Source organism: Mobula hypostoma, chromosome 12 (assembly GCF_963921235.1).
Source record: "Mobula hypostoma chromosome 12, sMobHyp1.1, whole genome shotgun sequence".
Lineage (NCBI taxonomy): Eukaryota > Metazoa > Chordata > Chondrichthyes > Myliobatiformes > Myliobatidae > Mobula > Mobula hypostoma.
The window spans coordinates 29,369,501-29,390,000 of NC_086108.1; the positions used below are offsets into that span (position 1 = coordinate 29,369,501).

The 20,500-nt window shown below is 40.9% G+C and overlaps 1 protein-coding gene across 1 annotated transcript in view; it reads right to left on the reverse strand.

Annotated features, from left to right (window-relative positions):
• Window positions 1-278: 278 nt before the first annotated feature.
• tsen15 (TSEN15 tRNA splicing endonuclease subunit) overlaps window positions 279-20,500 on the reverse strand; it is a 65,374-nt gene continuing 45,152 nt past the window's right edge. Inside the window, exon 4 of the mRNA XM_063063768.1 lies at window positions 279-1,745. Within this exon, the coding sequence (XP_062919838.1) occupies window positions 1,562-1,745 (184 nt within the window). The 3' untranslated portion in view covers window positions 279-1,561. The remainder of the gene's footprint in view (window positions 1,746-20,500) is intronic.

Sequence of the window (20,500 nt, forward strand, 5' to 3'; positions counted from 1 at the left end):
TTAGTACTAATGTGAATTCACAGCACCTCAAACACAGAGTAATTGCAGTTATCAAATCTATTTTTGTCAACATGAAGGTTTTGAAATAACCCATGTTAAGGCTTCAATTTTAGTCCGTAAATAGATTATGGAAGATTTACTCACTCTACAGTGGTATCCAGGTTACCATCATTTATTACCAACCCATTAACTGTAGAGAATGGAAACCTCATTTGAAACTTGATTCTATTTGGGTTAATATTTTGTAAATAAACTTACAAGGAAGAATTTCATCTTTCTATAAAAACAATTTTAATGTAATCGACCCGGTTACAACGCACCATAGATTACTGCCATCATACTGTCAGTAACAAGATGTGATACATTATTTCTATAAAAATTTAGTGAACGTATTCATAACACAACATAATGAGAACAACTTCTCATGAAGCATATCAGAAATGACAAGTCCAGTTTAGTTATTACAGGTCACTAAATTCCCATTAAAAGCTTATGATCACACCAACCCCATTTAAACAATGGTATGGTTTAGAGAGTATTAAGCATAAGCATGTGACTTTTAGCTTGGACTTCCCACTGTTAAATTATTTTATTTTTTATTCTTTATTGTAACAAAACCATTTCATGCCTCACTTGTCCCGTATGCAGATACCTGACAGAGGACAGCATCTTTCCGTAGAAACAAACCCAATCACAAAGATGTACAACTTAATTATTTTTCTTTGGAAGTTTAAACATTACAACCATGTTACTACGAAATCCAGCATTTCCTAATGGTGGTCATAATTTACTCATGAATCTTTCCTAGAGTGGTGTTTGTAAAGCTGTTAATATTTATTTACATTTACACCTTGCTCTTCAAATAGGTTTGTAGATGTCTGACTCAAAGATGTAGGGTGGACATTAGATCATAAAATCAACATTCATGCATGTAGGCAGGATGCACATACTTATCTAATTTGGTTTTGCCCATCAAAAACAACATAACTGCAGCAAATGTGAAATGAAAACAGGAAATACTGAAGATATTATTCAAGTCAAGCAGTAATTGTGGAGAGGTAAACAAAAGGTCCACAGAACCAATCTGATCTCTACAATCTTTCCAGCAAGGCTTTTATTTTTGTTTTAACCTATGAAGCAGCTGGTTTATGTCATGTACACAAATCATGTTCTAACCCCACTTCAGTCAAAACGGTGCCAGGGATCAGCATGGCTTCCCATCTCTGATGGACAGAAAGGAAAATAGTAGCCACAACAAAAACATAATATTTTAGAAAAAGAAAAAATTATAAATTGTTCCAGTGTTTATAAAGTCAATGCAGCCCTAAAAAGGTAAAATAATGTTATTTTATGTTAAGTGGTTGTTTAGGACTGAAACCAATGAATAAAGCCAATGATTAAAATGAAATGTAACATGGGTTCAGTTTCACTGGACCAAAAAGATAATGACATGAAAGTGGGGGAAATGGCTATTTCCTTATGGAATATCAATAAATAGCACATACTTAGCATGCATTTTGGAAAAAGTCATCAGAATGGGATGTAACAAAATGAATAATGGTCATCTCTGAAACTTCTTCCGTTTCTTTCTGCACTGTTTGCTATCTTCGATAACATCTGGTGGGTCTGGTATAACAAACCCATTAGTCAGCTGATAATACACCACAGTCGAGTCGGAGTCTACAGCGGCCAGAGTTATCTCCTGTTCATTCTCATTACAGATACAATCCATGATTCTTCTAATCCTAAACAAAAATGAACAACATGTCAATATATGCTTTGCCTAAACCATGAAAACTTCAAGTTACAATATTTAAGTAAAAGATATACACAAGGCGCCTTAGCAGGCTTTCATATCACTTCAATTTGCTTATTAAATTTCAAAATAATGTGATGCCTCCCTTATTGAGCCCACAATTATAGAACGCAAATTTCTTTTGTAGCTAGGGCAGATGGCAGAAGCTAAGGCAGAAATACTCACAACACAGGTAGCTTGTTTCTCACAAGTATAATCATCGGCATTTATACATTTTTCAAAAACTTATAAGTTATTGATAACCTGAACTACAAAAAAGAGAAAACTGGAATGGAGTTTTGAATGAAATTACAAGTCTCAAATACTCCAGTGTATTGGAAGGCAAAGTGAAAGGTGAATTGAATCAGATGAAAAGTTCCCCTGCACTGAGCTTTTCTTTAATTATTACCAGTGATGAAGATCTGCAAAAGGCATTTGCATGAGATAATCATATGACTGGCTGATGTGAGAAACTGCATCCTGCACTGGAACAGACCACTTGCACGACCAGGATTGGTGGCCCTAGTGGTAAATACAAAAGGAGCATTGAAAGAGCTCTTGTATAGACACAGTGTGTAGGAAATGAAATCCTTGCAATCCTTTGTAGGGACTTGTGTCCAGGTGCCTTACAGGAATTGCAAAGCATCTGTTCGCAAGTACCTACAAAGGATTGTGAGGACTGCTATCATCAGGGTCGCTCTTCCACCCATCCGAGATATTTATCAGGGGCACCGCATAAGTACGGCTCTTAACATTGTCAATGATCCCTCCCATACGTCCAAGAATCTCTTCAAGCTCCTACCATCAGGCAAGTGGTACCATAGCATGAACTGTTAGGATGGAAAACTGAGTTTCCTGCCACCACCCAGGTCTCATCACATACGAAGCACCAGTAGCATTATACTGTTTACTTTTTAGCTAGTGTTGTAAATGCATCTTATTATTTAGTGGTAGTAATTTATTTCTAGTAATATTACTTTATGTGAAGTATGTGAGAGTTATACCTACTGTGTTGTGGACCTTAGTCCAAAGGAACGTTGTTTTGTTTGGCAGTATACATGTGTACAGTTGAATAACAATAAATTGAACTTGAAGGAGACAGGATTAGTTTAGTTGAGCATTTGATTACTAATATAATTAGTTTGACACAAGGCCGTAGCATAAAGGGCCTGTTCCTGTGTTGTACTGTTCTGTGTTCTATGTTCTATATCTGAATTTAAACAGTTTGATGCTGTAATTCCTGGTTTACTTTTACCAAGACACATTGATGCAACTAGTTAAGAGATTCTCCAGTGAGCATCGATAGAAGTTGGTCAAAGTTTTTGGTGACATGCCGAATTTATGCAAACTTCTAAGAAAATAGAGGTGCTATTGTGCCTTCTTTGTGATGACATGCATTGTGACCTTGTGCATTAAAGAGATTGCTGAACACTAAGATGACACTCACTGCAAGGTAGTGCTTCATTTTATATAAATAATTATTGACATACCCTAAGTCACAAAGTCAAAATTAACTGGACTTCCCCTAAAATAATCTCAGATATTCTGACTGCACCAGATTTTTAAAAAACTAACAAAAATTATACCTTTACGCAGACAGAAAAAGAGCAAAAGAAAAAAAATTGATCAACTAGAAAAGCAGCATAACTGCTGAAAATCTGAATACAAACAGAAAGTGCTGTAAATAGACAGACTGGCAGAACCCAGGGAGCGAAAGCGTTTAATGTTTCAGATTAATGAGCTTTCATCTCAAAAGTAATCACTATATCAAATTGTCAAACTTATTGTGAATGAAAAAGGATCCCCTTAGAATGAAAGCCATGGAAAACATTATTCAGTTCTCCTAACATCAAATCTCCCACACACATGAATGGGTGCCTTTAATTAAAAGCATTCTACCATTAAAACTGCAGATCTATCCAGACTGTGCTGCATTATGTGCACAGTATTGAATTGATGACATTTCAGGTGACTGATTATCTGGTATCCTATCAAATTTGTCCTATGCAATATCAGAAATAGCATGCTTTCTTTGAGAGTTAATACAGACTAACTTCATAACAACAGTAATAATTAAACTCCATTCCTGGACCAAGTCAAAAATCTTTAAACATAGAATGGCAAGCCATACTGCAATCACACTGTCCAGCAGTCTGGGCTTGATCCCAGCTTCTGCACTGCCTGTGTGAATCCTCAGACCCGCATTGAAAGCACATCGGTTCCCCCCGAATGGTTCAGCTTCCTCCCACTTCTCAAAGGTGAACTGATAGGCAAATTGACCTTAAATTGTTCTTAATATAGGTAAAGGTGGTTTATGGTTGATGAATGCAAGAGGGAAATTAAGTCAGGGAAATACAATTAAGATGAAATGGAAATCAAGAAATTTCAGATACTAGAATTTGGAGTAAAGAACTAACAGTTGGAGGAACTCAGGGCTGGGTAGCACCTGTGGAAGCAGCAAGATCATCAACCTTTCAAGTCAAGACCCTGCTTAGAGGACAGAGTGTAGAGTTAGAGTAATATACCCTGCATAGAGTATAGATGAAACAGCCAGTTTTTTTAGATGGGAGGGAGAGGGGTGAAGCAGGTTATCCCTTTATATAGGCAGGTCTGTGACCAAGGTTCTGATACAGCTTTTGCTTCTGAGAAATTCAGACTTCTGAGAAATTTAGTATATAATTTTTCTCTGTCATACCACAAAATAAAGCTGCTATGGATAATGAAAAATCATGATAATATGTAATTTATTCTCTGTAAAGCATGTCATTACATTCTGAATTCTGAATTATGGGAAACAAAGACAACGATATTAATGCAGCTTTTCTTTATCTCGTTTACAAATTCTCAAAACATTTGAGAGCCGAATTCACTTCAGCTGTTTCACTCATTTTTAAATGATCGAGCCTATTAGCATTTAAATCAACTGAAAAATGCTGAGGAAACATGCAAAAAAACATGATCAACCAAAACAAATTTAGTTACATGGTACATAAAATAATTTAATAACAGGTCTTTACTTTATACTTTATTGTCGCCAAACAATTGATACTAGAGCGTACAATCATCACAGCAATATTTGATTCTGCGCTTCGTGCTTCCTGGAGTACAAATCGATAGTAAATATTAAAAATTTAAATTATAAATCATAAATTAAAAATAGAAAAGGGAAAGTAAGGTAGTGCAAAAAAACCGAGAGGCAGGTCCGGATATTTGGAAGGTACGACTCAGATCTGGGTCAGGATCCATTCAGCAGTCTTATCACAGTTGGAAAGAAGCTGTTCACAAATCTGGCCATATGAGTATTCAAGCTCCTGAGCCTTCTCCCGGAGGAAAGAGGGACGAAAAGTGTGTTGGCTGGGTGGGTCATGTCCTTGATTATACTGGCAGCACTGCTGCAACAGCGTGCAGTGTAAAGTGAGTCCAAGGACGGAAGATTGGTTTGTGTGATGTGCTGGGCTGTGTTCATGATGTTCTGCAGCTTCTTCCGGTCTTGGACAGGACAACTTCCATATCAGGTTGTGATGCACCCTAGAAGAATGCTTTCTACTGTGCATCTATAAAAATTAGTGAGGGTTTTAGGGGACAGGCCAAGTTTCTTTAGCTTTCTCAGGAAGTAAAGGCGCTGGTGGGCCTTCTTGATAGTGGACTCTGCTTGGTTGGACCAAGTCAGGTCATTTGTGATATTGACCCCGAGGAACTTGAAGCTTTTGACCTGGTCCACTTGCGCACCACCGATATAAATGGGGTTGTGCGGTCCGCTACTCCTTCTGAAGTCAACAACCAATTCCTTCATCTTGCTGACGTTGAGGGATAGGTTATTGTCTTCGCACCATGCCACCAGGTTCTTAATTTCCTCTCTGTACTCAAACTCATTATTATCCGAGATATGGCTTACAACTGTGGTGTCATCAGCAAACTTATATATTGAGTTCAATGGAAACTTGGCTACACAATCAGTAAACAGCCTTGTGGGGCACCGGTGCTCAGAGTGATTGCAGAGGAGAGCCTGTCCCCTATTTTTACAGGCTGGGTCCTGTCTGTGAGGAAGTTGAAGATCCAGCTCCAGATTTGAGCGCTAAGGCCCACGTTCCAGAGCTTAGGAATCAGTTTATTTGGAATAATGGTATTAAAGGCAGAGCTGTAGTCAATGAAAAGAGCCTCACATATATGTCTTTATTCTCCAGGTGTTCTATGGAGGAATGCAGGGCCAGAGAGATGGCATCTGCCATTGACCTGTTGCTCTGGTAGGCGAATTGCAAAGCGTCGAGGTTGACTGGTAGGCTGTGGTTGATGTGTGCCATTACCAATCGCTTGAAGTACTTCATAGCAATTGATGTCAGGGCCACAGGTCGATAGTCATTCAGACATGCCACCTTGCTCTTCTTCGGCACTGGGATTATCGTTGCCTCCTTAAAACACGAGGGGATCTTAAGACTGAAGCAAGCAGCAGTTTAATAGCTCAGGAAAGAATTCTCCATTTGAAGAAAAATATAAATCAAAGAATACATTGGTCTACTGACGAGAAAACTACATATCAATAATATGCTTCACTTGATATCAATGAATATGTAAATAGATTAAATCACTGTTTGAAAAATCAAAAAATAATTATACCAAAAGGTTTTTAATAGAATGCAGTAACTACCAATTAATTGGATTATTTATGCAAAAAACTGTATCAATTAGGCTATTAGGAAAAAAACCTAAATTATCTTTGTTACAGTAAACATTATTTCAAAATTCAAAGATACTCGTGTTTCAGTAGTTAAATTCTTGAGTTTACAAACCAAGACATAAATATGAAAAGATTTGCATCCAACTTTAATCAATGAGCAAGATGTCTCGGGAGGCCAGTAAATCAGGTTGGACATTAAAGCAGACACAAGATCAGGAATAGGTTAGATAAAGGCTTCCCTTTTGCTCCTCCAGTGTCTTTGCTACAGCAAAAGAAAACTGGTTGTTGGGAATCTGAAATAATGGAACATTTTGGAAATGCTCAGCAGATCTGGCAGTATCTGTAGAGGCTTGAAGATTCAGGCAGATGACCTTTCATCTGGATGCCACCTGATGTGCTGTGTAATTCCATTATTTCCTATATTGTTTTCACAATTTCAGAACAACAGCTTGTAACTGATGTGACATGGTTTATTCATGACTCAATTTTCCAACTATCAATGTACGCTACATTTTAAAATCACTAGATCTTACAAATTTATTTCCATTTCGTACTCCACCTCCCTTCACCCAATTGTCAACTGGTCTATCTATCCTTCTCCTTTGCTTGGTATTTGAGTACAAGCTTTTCATCCCTGGCATCCGACACACCTCATGAAGAACATTTATGCTGCACAGATATTGCTAAACTTCTGAGAGTCTATAGTGCTCAATTTTTAAATTCAGTTCCAGCATTTTGCTTTTGTGCTATGATTAGACAAGTTTTATCCATGGATTCAAGTTTTTCAATATTAGACCAAGAGTGTTCAAAGCCAAATTTCTTAGTTTTGTAGCATATAGAAAGAAACTTGCATTCCAGTAGTATGATTGGAACTCAGATCTTGCACAGCCCCATACCGCACTGGAGCCAGCATGTCTAAAAAAGCATAAAGAGGAAGGAAGCAATGTATTTAAAGAAAAAAATGATTGAACTCCATTACATTTAGTCTCTTGCATTCAAAATTAGAGCAATAAGAGATGTCCCATGCAAGGTTTGTGCAACCACCGATTCAAATCAAGAATTAAGCAATGATTAAATTTTCTCCTCATATCAAGTACAAGAAATGTGTCCCTTGAACATTCACCAACAGGAAAAGATCAACTACCCTATCATACCTTCCCCATATGATGCTATTTAGACCATTGGAGCTGCTCAGCTGTACTTCCTCCTTCGCCCCAGGCATTACTACAGCCTATTTGTCCGGAAAAGGAAAGGGTGGTGTTTATAAGGGAAAAAAGCGAAACTCTGCCCTCTTCTACCCTTAATCAACTAAGACCACTCCAGGTCATATGGACTAAGTCACCAAAAAAGCCACTCTTTCCTGTCCTCTCAATGCCAAAAGGGGAAAAAATTGTGAATGCCTGTCTATGCACACATCATTTATTTCCTATCCACTTGAATTGTGTTCACTTGCATTCTTCAGGTCTGCTGTGAGACATTCACCACATCAAGGACACCACTGTTGACTTTAGCGTAGTTTACCCCCAATGAATACATTATGTAGATGCCTCAGCAGGACAAGGTTTTAGCCAGATTACTATCAAAACAAATCTGACAATGTGGCCTTAATAGCTGAACTTCCTCCTCTGTGCAGATGGCCTAGTTACTGACATTGGCAGAGAATAAAATAATGGACTTGTTGGTTTGAGGCAGTGTACGCATTTTTTCTTGTTTCCTCGCATATCACAAGGGACACTACTGTAATGATTATAAAACTAAATGAAGAGTGTCCTTCTTTCAAGCATTGAATTTTTATGATTCGATTGGCCAGGTAGCTTGAATTATATGTATTTTTGAAGTGGACCATTCAGCCCATTATATTTATGCCTGCTCTCAACTGACTCATTCCCCTTTTCTTAAAATGACCTTTTGTTTAGCCAGATGCATTCACTTCTGATAACCCTATCAAAAATAATGAAACTAATGGTAATTAACAACTTCAGACTTTAAGGGAGATGGACTGTTAAGCTCAGCCATCCAGTCATTATACATGTTATTCACTTCGCAATTCGCTTTATGGAAGTAGCATCCCACAGTATAGATCATATTTTAAAGGTATGAGATGATACCATTTAACGAAACACACCCCATAAAGTGAGTTTGTTACCACACACCCAGTCCAAGAAGGTAATAAACTTCTGTTACTGACAAACAACCTCTCCAGCACTGAAAATTGACTATTAAATGTGAAACTCTATTCCTTCAGGTTTGAATTTAACAATTTCAAAGTGGAGATTATTCTTTTTCTCCTCAGTGCAGGTTGTCCTTGTTTTTTCGTATCCAACTTGCACCAAATTCACCTGATGAATTTACACAATCTTTGTATTTCTTGTGTTGCTAATTTTGCTATCTCCAATGGCATTACCACAGAGCAAAAAAAACCCCTCTCTTCCTAATTGCATCATTAGCAGCTTACCCCAAGTGTGTATTTTCACACAAAATACTGAACATTAATAGAAGACTGATTTAGTTACTTTGCTACAAAAATCGTTGATGTATGATACACCTTGTAGCTTATAAAAGGATTCACATGTAGAATGGCAGCCAATTATGATTCAATGCCCTTCCTGAATTCTGCCCAGTTTCAATGAACTTAAACCTTTTAGATAATGATATTAAGCAAAGCATCATCAAATAAGCAATGGAGAGCAAAAAATACAGTTGTAATATTACTACAAGCAGCACTGATACTGGAGATCTCCTGTCCAGATGGGTAGAATGTGGATTTACATTTCTTATCTCCCACTCCTGATCTCTAACTGCTTCAATCTTTGACATGCACCATCCTTCTCATACATAACTTTATGTATTGCACTGTACTGCTGCCACAAAAAAAATTTCATGACTTATGTGAGTAATTATAAACCCGATTCTGATAGTGGTCACTATTGTGGATGGACAGTGGGAAGAGGAATCATGGTTAGGAAAAAGGGAAGGGAGGAGGGAGGGAGCAGGAAGCACCAGACAGACATTCTGTAATGATCAATAAACCAATTGTTTGGAATTAAATTACCTTGCCTGGCATGTCACAGGGCAGGGTGTGCATCACCCTCACCAACCCCACCCCTGGCACTTCTTCTCTGCCACCTGTCCCACACCCCTCCTGCAGCGCTCCACCCTCGCCACTTCCAATATCCTTTGCTCCTGCCAAATTTACAAACTCACTCTCCATTCTACAAGTGCCCAAGATCTTTGCACAGTATTTTATAATCTATAGATCATGTATGAATGACAATTTTCCCTATAAATTTTGATCTTGACTTAACTAAAAAAAGAGCACAAAACTAATTATACATAGCAGCGATAAAGCTAACTGGAAGTGTAATACTGTATAATGTTTGTTGTTCCACTAACTTTTTCCTGAATATTGAATAATTTTCTGTATGTTGGTCAAAATTTTAAAAAATGGGACTAAATAAAACTCAATAAAGTAGCATGCATGCAGAACTGTAACTTGTACAAATTTCTTAACACTTAATCTGCATAATTGATAAGGAAAGAGAATACATTATTTCATCCATGCACAAGGATATATTAGCAGTTATATACATTTAAGAAACAAAGGAGGAGACAATGGATGTTTTTTAACATCATAGATACCAGAACATAAAATCTAAAGGCAAATACTCAGCCAGTCAGGCAGTATGGGTGGGGAGAAAAAGAAAGTTAGCATTTCAAGTCAATAACCTGCATTAATCAGAAACAATGGGCTGAATCATATACACCTCTCAGTTCTCTTTCCGTGTTAGCTAGTCCCTGACCTTAGCACTTGTCATTGAAACACTGAAGTCAGAGCAAACTGGCAGTCGTGTACTCAGCAACACACATCAAAGTTGCTGGTGAACGCAGCAGGCCAGGCAGCATCTCTAGGAAGAGGTACAGTCGACGTTTCGGGCCGAGACCCTTCGTCAGGACTAACTGAAAGAAGAGATAGTAAGAGATTTGAAAGTGGGAGGGGAAGGGGAAGATCCAAAATGATAGGAGAAGACAAGAGGGGGAGGGATGGAGCCAAGAGCTGGATAGTTGATTGGCAAACTGTTAACTAATCTGTAAATTCTCCTTTTGATTACATTAGATTCAACTTTATTGTCATCATGCCGAGTACAGATACAAAGCCAATGAAATTCATTTAGCATCTGACCAGAAATGCAAAGAAGTGTTACTTACAAAATAACTGCAAATAAAAAGTGCTACAGCACACAAATATAAAAGTACTTAGACAGTACAATATGGGTGCAATACTGCTTAGCACTGTGATGTGAGGTTCAGCAGTGTCACAGCCTCAGGGAAGAAGCTCTTCCTGTGCCTGCTGGTGCGGGAGCGGAGGCTCCTGTAGCGCCTACCAGATGGGAGTAGAGTAAAAAATCCAAGGTTAGGGTGAGATGCATTCCTGATAATGCTTTTTTTATTGACTCAGGTTCAATTGTTATATTAGTAACAAACAGAAGTAAATTAAAATCAGAAGCTTTATACATATTCATGTTGTTGATAAATAATCTTGAAGTGCATTTCTTCCCCTCAACCATTGCTTGCTCCATGTGCTCACTCTAAAAAAAAATGTAGGACTTACTCCTTTCAAGCAAATTGAAAAGTTCACAGTAATTGCCATACAACAAGCCTTAAAATATTTAATGCTAAAAGCATGACAACATTGCAGTAGAAATTCCAGGTAGTTTGCTCACAGATTTATAATCTAAGCATGGTGTTTTTCACTTTAAGTTATACCAGTATCAGGTTTTATTTGGAAACCAAGGTAGCCTCTTCACAACGTATTCACAATTGAACAGAATTTCTCAGAACACAGTCTGGTTTTATGTTCAGAGTGACCCATTTCCAGTTTGGGTTACAGAATCTGTGTTTTAAAGTTATTTAGTGACATTGAATATGGCCATATCAGTAAAATGGTTCAAAGCCACACATTCCTTAATTTTAATGAATCTTCTCTAATAATTGTTTGCGAATCACATTTAGCACAAGTTTGTGTTTTGAAGCTCTTGAAATACACGATATCAGTTATTTTGAGAACAACGTTATTAAATGCACTTGTACATGCAGCACTGTCCGAGCATTTTTAAATTATAGATTATCTTAATGATAATCCATGGCTACAAAGCTCTCTGCGGAATTTCACCGACTCATAATAAGCAAGTCATTCTACTATGTAAGATTACGCACACAATGCAAATACAAATTAGCCAATGGAAATTTTGATAAGCTGTATGTATTATACTGTCACAACACAAAATAACAGTCTTTCCAGCAACACACACAAAAAATTCCAGGTGAGGCAACACTTTACCTGCAAATCTGTTGGGGTCATCTACTTAGCTGGTGCTCCCTATGCAGCCTCCTCTACACTGGTGAGACCCAACGTAGATTGGGGGACCGCTTTATCAAGCTCCATCAGCAAAAGACAGGATTTCTCAGTGGCCAACTAGTTTAATTCCTCTCCCATTCCCATTCTGACATATCGGTCCATAGCCTCCTCTGTAGTTAAGAAGTTGAGTAGTTCCAAGTTCCTTGGTATACACATCACCGAGGATCTCACAGCAGTGCCTCTTTCACCTCAGATGGCTGAATAGGTTTGGCATGAGTCCCAAAATTCTCAGGGCTTTCTACAGGGACACCATCGAGAGCATCCTGACTGGCTGTGTTACTGCCTGAAACCCTCAATTGCAGAGCACTACAGAGAGTGGTGCGGATAGCCCAGCGCATCTATTCAGGACATTTACAGCAGCAGGTGCATAAAAAGGGTCTGGAGGATCATCAGGGACTCCAGCCACAGCAACCACAAAGTGATACAGCTGCTTCCGTCTGGCAAACTGTACCACAGCATTAAGGCCAGGACAGCTTCTTTCACCAGGCTATCAGATTTTCAATACACATTGATCTAACTGCATACCTGACTGTACACACATGTATACAAAACAATTCCATACATAATCTTAGTGATTGGGCAATATCTTCCCACATTTCCCCTCTTTATTGTTTATACATAGCGACGGCAATGAAACATAAAGATTTGTATCTAAGAAATAAAATTCTAAATCTATATCTACTGCCATGATGAAGCCTCTCTCAGGTTGGAGGAGAAACACCTCATATTCCATCCTGATGGCATGAACACAGATTTCTCCAACCTCCAGTCATTTCCCCCCTCCCTCTTTTTCTCTTCCCTTTTTCTATCCCTTACTCTGGCTTCTTACTTCTTCTCCTCACCTACCTATCACCTCCCCTAGTGCTCCTCCTCCTTCCCTTTCACCCATGGTCCACTCTCCTCTCCTATCAGATTCCTTCTTCTCCAGTCCTTCACTTTTCCACCCATCACCTCCCAGCTTGTTACTTCACTCCCCCCCTCACCTAACCCAACAGGCTTTACCTATCATTTTCTAGCTTGTCAAGCTTACCCTCTCCCCACCACCTTTTGCTGGCATCTTCCCCCTTCCTTTCCAGTCCTGAAGGGTCTCAGCTCGAAATGTTGGCTGCTCTTTCATTAGTGTAGATGTTGCCTGACCTACTGAGTTCCTCCAGTTTTTTGTGTGTGTTGCACAAAATAACTTGAATTTTCATGTGCAAGGAAGATGCCAGCGTTGGAGCTACATCACAGAACAAACATATCTAACCTTCCAGAGTGGGACAGAAAAATTAATGATGAATCATGATCCCAATCAGAGAGGTTTCCTATTTGCCCAAGAGGTGCAGCTTCGAAAAGGGCAAAGTCAGCACCATCAATAACCACGACTGTGAGTGTTTAATATCTATAGAACTCCTCAAAAAACTGAAAAGTCCAAAGGGAACTTTGAAAGTTCAGAAATCCTGTTGCAAATTACATTCTTTTTGCCCAGGCATAGTTTTGGGAGAAGCTGGGAGAGGGGTCTCTGGTGGTATCACAGTTTCACCACATAAGATTAAAGATAGTAAGGATTTTCAAGGAGCGATGAGAGGGTGTATGAAGGAAGATGCCAGGAAAGCAGGGGAAGAGATTCTTACATATGATGGCAGTTAGGCCAATGGCACAAGCACTGTGACTGGGGATGACATATTGTTGATAGCCCAGCCAGAGAGAACAAAAAAAAACTACTTTGCTAATTAAATTTATGTTGCATTGAAACATTTTTGAGCAATTAATGGGAATGCTGGAAAACAAAATATGAAACCAAGTCACATCAGGAGAAATTATAGCAGTTGCCCAAAAGTTTAATCAAGGTAGCAGATTTTAAGGAATTCCTTAAAGGAGGTAATAGAAGTATAAGGCAATAAATCAAGTCTGATCTCGAGATCAAACATTGAGTCTCTTACATAGAGCTAAAGGTATAACCAGAAAAGCACTGCAAAAGAGGCTTTTCTACATTTTTCACCACCTCATTAATTAAACTTCTTATGAAATATAGAAACATAGAAAATAGGTGCAGGAGTAGGCCATTCGGCCCTTCGAGCCTGCACCGGCATTTATTATGATCATGGCTGATCATCCAACTCAGAACCCTGCACCATACCCTCTGATCCCCATAGCCACAAGGGCCATATCTAACTCCCTCTTAAATATAGCCAATGAACTGGCCTCAACTGTTTCCTGTGACAGAGAATTCCACAGATTCACCACTCTCTGTGTGAAGAAGTTTTTCCTAATCTCAGTCCTAAAGGGCTTCCCCTTTATCCTCAAACTGTGACCCCTCGTTCTGGACTTCCCCAACATCGGGAACAATCTTCCTGCATCTAGCCTGTCCAATCCCTTTAGGATTTTATACGTTTCAATCAGATCCCCCCTCAATCTTCTAAATTCCAACGAGTACAAGCCTAGTTCATCCAGTCTTTCTTCGTATGAAAGTCTGGTGAACCTTCTTTGTACTCCCTCTATGGCAAGGATGTCTTTCCTCAGATTAGGGGACCAAAACTGCACACAATACTCCAGGTGTGGTCTCACCAAGGCCTTGTACAACTGCAGTAATACCTCCCTTCTCCTGTACTCGAATCCTCTCGCTATAAATGCCAGCATACCATTCGCCTTTTTCACCGCCTGCTGTACCTGCATGCCCACTTTCAATGACTGGTGTATAATGACACCCAGGTCTCGTTGCACCTCCCCTTTTCCTAATCGGCCACCATTCAGATAATAATGTTTTCCTATTTTTGCCACCAAAGTGGATAACTTCACAGTTATCCACATTAAATTGCATCTGCCATGAATTTGCCCAGCCACCCAACCTATCCAAGTCACCCTGTATCCTCTTAGCATCCTCCTCACAGCTAACACTGCCGCCCAGCTTCGTGTCATCCGCAAACTTGGAGATGCTGCATTTAATTCCCTCATCCAAGTCATTAATATATATTATAAACAACTGGGGTCCCAGCACTGAGCCTTACGGTACCCCACTAGTCACTGCCTGCCATTCTGAAAAGGTCCCGTTTATTCCCACTCTTTGCTTCCTGTCTGCTAACCAATTCTCTATGAACATCAATACCTTAGCCCCAATACCGTGTGCTTTAAGTTTGCACACTAATCTCCTGTGTGGGACCTTGTCAAAAGCCTTTTGAAAATCCAAATATACCACATCCACTGGTTCTCCCCTATCCACTCTACTAGTTACATCCTCAAAAAATTCTATGAGATTCATCAGACATGATTTTCCTTTCACAAATCCATGCTGACTTTGTCCGATGATTTCACCACTTTCCAAATGTGCTGTTATCACATCTTTGATAACTGACTCGAGCAGTTTCCCCACCACCGACATTAGGCTAACCGGTCTATAACTCCCCGGTTTCTCTCTCCCTCCTTTTTTAAAAAGTGGGGTTACATTAGCCACCCTCCAATCCTCAGGAACTAGTCCAGAATCTAATGAGTTTTGAAAAATTATCACTAATGCATCCAATATTTCTTGGACTACTTCCTTAAGCACTCTGGGATGCAGACCATCTGGCCCTGGGGATTTATCTGCCTTCAATCCCTTCAATTTACCTAACACCACTTCCCTACTAACACGTATTTCGCTCAGTTCCTCCATCTCACTGGACCCTCTGTCCCCTACTATTTCTGGAAGATTATTTATGTCCTCCTTAGTGAAAACAGAACCAAAGTAATTATTCAATTGGTCTGCCATGTCCTTGCTCCCCATAATCAATTCACCTGTTTCTGTCTGTAGGGGACCTACAGTTGTCTTTACCAGTCTTTTCCTTTTTACATATCTATAAAAACTTTTACAGTCAGTTTTTATGTTCCCTGCCAGTTTTCTCTCATAATCTTTTTTCCCCTTCCTAATTAGGCCCTTTGTCCTCCTCTGCTGAACTCTGACTTTCTCCCAGTCCTCAGGTGAGCCACTTTTTCTGGCTAATTTGTATGCTTCTTCTTTGGAATTGATACTATCCCTAATTTCTCTTGTCAGCCACGGTTGCACTACCTTCCTTGATTTATTCTTTTGCCAAACTGGGATGAACAATTGTTGTAGTTCATCCATGCAATCTTTAAATGCTTGCCATTGCATATCCACCGTCAATCCTTTAAGTGTCATTTGCCAGTCTATCTTAGCTAATTCACATCTCATACCTTCAAAGTTACCCCTCTTTAAGTTCAGAACCTTTGTTTCTGAATTAACTATGTCACTCTCCATCTTAATGAAGAATTCCACCATATTATGGTCACTCTTACCCAAGGGGCCTCTCACGACAAGATTGCTAATTAACCCTTCCTCATTGCTCAAAACCCAGTCTAGAATAGCCTGCTCTCTAGTTGGTTCCTTGACGTGTTGGTTCAAAAAACCATCCCGCATACATTCCAGGAAATCCTCTTCCTCAGCACCTTTACCAATTTGGTTCATCCAGTCTACATGTAGATTGAAGTCACCCATTATAACTGCTGTTCCTTTATTGCACACATTTCTAATTTCCTGTTTAATACCATCTCCGACCACACTACTACTGTTAGGTGGCCTGTACACAACTCCCACCAGCGTTTTCTGCCCCTTAGTGTTATGCAGCTCTACCCATATCAATTCCACATCTTCCCGGCTTATGTCCTTCCTTTCTATTGCGTTAATCTCATCTTTAACCAGCAACGCCACCCCACCTCCTTTTCTTTCATGTCTATCCCTCCTGAATATTGAATATCCCTGAACGTTGAGCTCCCATCCTTGGTCATCCTGGAGCCATGTCTCTGTGATCCCAACTATATCATAATCATTAATAGCAACTGCACTTTCAATTCATCCACCTTACGAATGCTCCTTGCATTGACACACAAAGCCTTCAGGCGCTCTTTTACAACTCTCTTAGCCCTTATACAATTATGTTGAAAAGTGGCCCTTTTTGATGCTTGCCCTGGATTTGTCGGCCTGCCACTTTCACTTTTCTCCTTACTACTTTTTGCTTCTACCCTCACTTTACACCCCTCTGTCTCTCTGCACTGGTTCCCACCCCCCTGTTGTGAACTAACCTCCTCTCGCCTAGCCTCTTTAATTTGATTCCCACCCCCCAACCATTCTAGTTTAAAGTCACCTCAGTAGCCCTCGCTAATCTCCCTGCCAGGATATTGGTCCCCCTAGGATTCAAGTGTAACCCGTCCTTTTTGTACAGATCACGCCTGTGCCAAAAGAGGTCCCAATGATGCAAAAACTTGAATCCCTGCCTCCTGCTCCAATCCCTCAGTCACGCATTTATCCTCCACCTCATCGCATTCCTACTCTCACTGTCGCGTGGCACAGGCAGTAATCCCGAGATTACTACCTTTGCAGTCCTTTTTCTCAACTCCCTTCCTAGCTCCCTATATTCTCCTTTCAGGACCTCTTCCCTTTTCCTACCTATGTCATTGGTACCTATATGTACCACGACCTCTGGCTCCTCATCCTCCCAATATGACCTTAGGAGGAGAGCAAGTGATAAAAATATTGTTGTTACAGGTTTATTTTTAGTTTTTATTTTGTGTTTACTGGAGATTAGAGACAAAAAGCACCAGCAACACCTGGTGTGAGTACATGGCGATCAACACCAGCAATATTGTCAATATAGCTCATTTATATCATGTGAGAATGTCCATGAACAGAAATGGAATGGGAATCATCACTATTATTGAAACAAAAAAATATGAAATAAAACAAGATTATGAACATATTTGAACCTACTTTTACTGGAATAGTTTACTTTCCTTTCAGTTTTTGACTCTCTGCTACTGCTCTCTAAGGAATACCCTACTGGGTGAAGCATCCATTTGCAAATAGGTTTTCTGCCTTCTCCACTTGCATTACTCGTTTCCTTGTGTGTAATAATCAATCATTTCCTGGAAGTTGCTGTCAGAAGCTCACCTCCTTCCTCAGTTCAGCACTAGACATTAGATAGATAGATATACTTTATTGATCCCGAGGGAAATTGGGTTTTGTTACAGCTACACCAAACAAGAATAGAGCATAAATATCGCAATACAAAACCCACAAACAAACAAACAACAATATGCAAACTATAAACAACAGGAATTCTGCAGATGCTGAAAATTCAAGCAACACACATCAAAGTTGCTGGTGAATGCAGCAGGCCAGGCAGCATCTCGAGGAAGAGGTACAGTCGACGTTTCAGGCCGAGACCCTTCGTCAGGACTAACTGAAGGAAGAGTGAGTAAGGGATTTGAAAGTTGGAGGGGGAGGGAGAGATCCAAAATGATAGGAGAAGACAGGAGGAGGAGGGATAGAGCCAAGAGCTGGACAAGTGATAGGCAAAAGGGGATACGAGAGGATCATGGGACAGGAGGTCCGGGAAGAAAGACAAGGTGGGGAGGGGGAACCAGAGGATGGGCAAGAGGTATATTCAGAGGGACAGAGGGAGAAAAAGGAGAGTGAGAGAAAGAATGTGTGCATAAAAATGAGTAACAGATGGGGTACGAGGGGAAGGTGGGGCCTTAGCGGAAGTTAGAGAAGTCGATGTTCATGCCATCAGGTTGGAGGCTAACCAGACGGAATATAAGGTGTTGTTCCTCCAACCCGAGTGTGGCTTCATCTTTACAGTAGAGGAGGCCGTGGATAGACATGTCAGAATGGGAATGGGATGTGGAATTAAAATGTGTGGCCACTGGGAGATCCTGCTTTCTCTGGCGGACAGAGCGTAGATGTTCAGCAAAGCGGTCTCCCAGTCTGCGTCGGGTCCCGCCAATATATAAAAGGCCACATCGGGAGCACCGGACGCAGTATATCACCCCGGTCGACTCACAGGTGAAGTGTTGCCTCACCTGGAAGGACTGTTTGGGGCCCTGAATGGTGGTAAGGGAGGAAGTGTAAGGGCATGTGTAGCACTTGTTCCGCTTACACGGATAAGTGCCAGGAGGGAGATCAGTGGGGAGGGATGGGGGGGACGAATGGACAAGGGAGTTGTGTAGGGAGCGATCCCTGCGGAATGCAGAGAGACGGGGGGAGGGAAAGATGTGCTTAGTGGTGGGATCCCGTTGGAGGTGGCGGAAGTTACGGAGAATAATATGTTGGACCCGGAGGCTGGTGGGGTGGTAGGTGAGGACCAGGGGAACCCTATTCCTAGTGGGGTGGCGGGAGGATGGAGTGAGAGCAGATGTACGTGAAATGGGGGAGATGCGTTTAAGGGCAGAGTTGATAGTGGAGGAAGGGAAGCCCCTTTCTTTAAAAAAGGAAGACATCTCCCTCGTCCTAGAATGAAAAGCCTCATCCTGAGAGCAGATGCGGCGGAGACAGAGGAATTGTGAGAAGGGGATGGCGTTTCTGCAAGAGACAGGCTGAGAAGAGGAATAGTCCAGATAGCTGTGAGAGTCAGTAGGCTTATAGTAGACATCAGTGGATAAGCTGTCTCCAGAGACAGAGACAGAAAGATCTAGAAAGGGGAGGGAGGTGTCGGAAATGGACCAGGTAAACTTGAGGGCAGGGTGAAAGTTGGAGGCAAAGTTAATAAAGTCAACGAGTTCTGCATGCGTGCAGGAAGCAGCGCCAATGCAGTCGTCGATGTAGCGAAGGAAAAGTGGGGTACCTCCTCTTATTTACCCCTCGATCGTGACCCCACTAAGGAGCACCAGGCCATTGTCTCCCACACCATCACCGACTTTATCCGCTCAGGGGATCTCCCACCCACTGCTACCAACCTTATAGTTCCCACACCCCGCACTTCCCGTTTCTACCTCCTACCCAAGATCCACAAACCTGCCTGTCCTGGCCGACCTATTGTCTCAGCTTGCTCCTGCCCCACCGAACTCATTTCTGCATACCTCGACACTGTTTTATCACCCCTTGTTCAATCCCTTCCGACCTATGTTCGTGACACTTCTCACGCTCTTAAACTTTTCGATGATTTTAAGTTCCCTGGCCCCCACCGCTTTATTTTCACCATGGATGTCCAGTCCTTATATACTTACATCCCCCATCAGGAAGGTCTCAAAGCTCTACGCTTCTTTTTGGATTCCAGACCTAATCAGTTCCCCTCTACCACCACTCTGCTCCGTCTAGCGGAATTAGTCCTTACTCTTAATAATTTCTCCTTTGGCTCCTCCCACTTCCTCCAGACTAAAGGTGTAGCTATGGGCACCCGTATGGGTCCTAGCTATGCCTGCCTTTTTGTTGGGTTTGTGGAACAATCTATGTTCCGTGCCTATTCTGGTATCTGTCCCCCACTTTTCCTTCGCTACATCGACGACTGCATTGGCGCTGCTTCCTGCACGCATGCAGAACTCGTTGACTTTATTAACTTTGCCTCCAACTTTCACCCTGCCCTCAAGTTTACCTGGTCCATTTCTGACACCTCCCTCCCCTTTCTAGATCTTTCTGTCTCTGTCTCTGGAGACAGCTTATCCACTGATGTCTACTATAAGCCTGCTGACTCTCACAGCTATCTGGACTATTCCTCTTCTCAGCCTGTCTCTTGCAAAAATGCCATCCCCTTCTCACAATTCCTCCGTCTCTGCGGCATCTGCTCTCAGGATGAGGCTTTTAGGACGAGGGAGATGTCTTCCTTTTTTAAAGAAAGGGGCTTCCCTTCCTCCACTATCAACTCTGCCC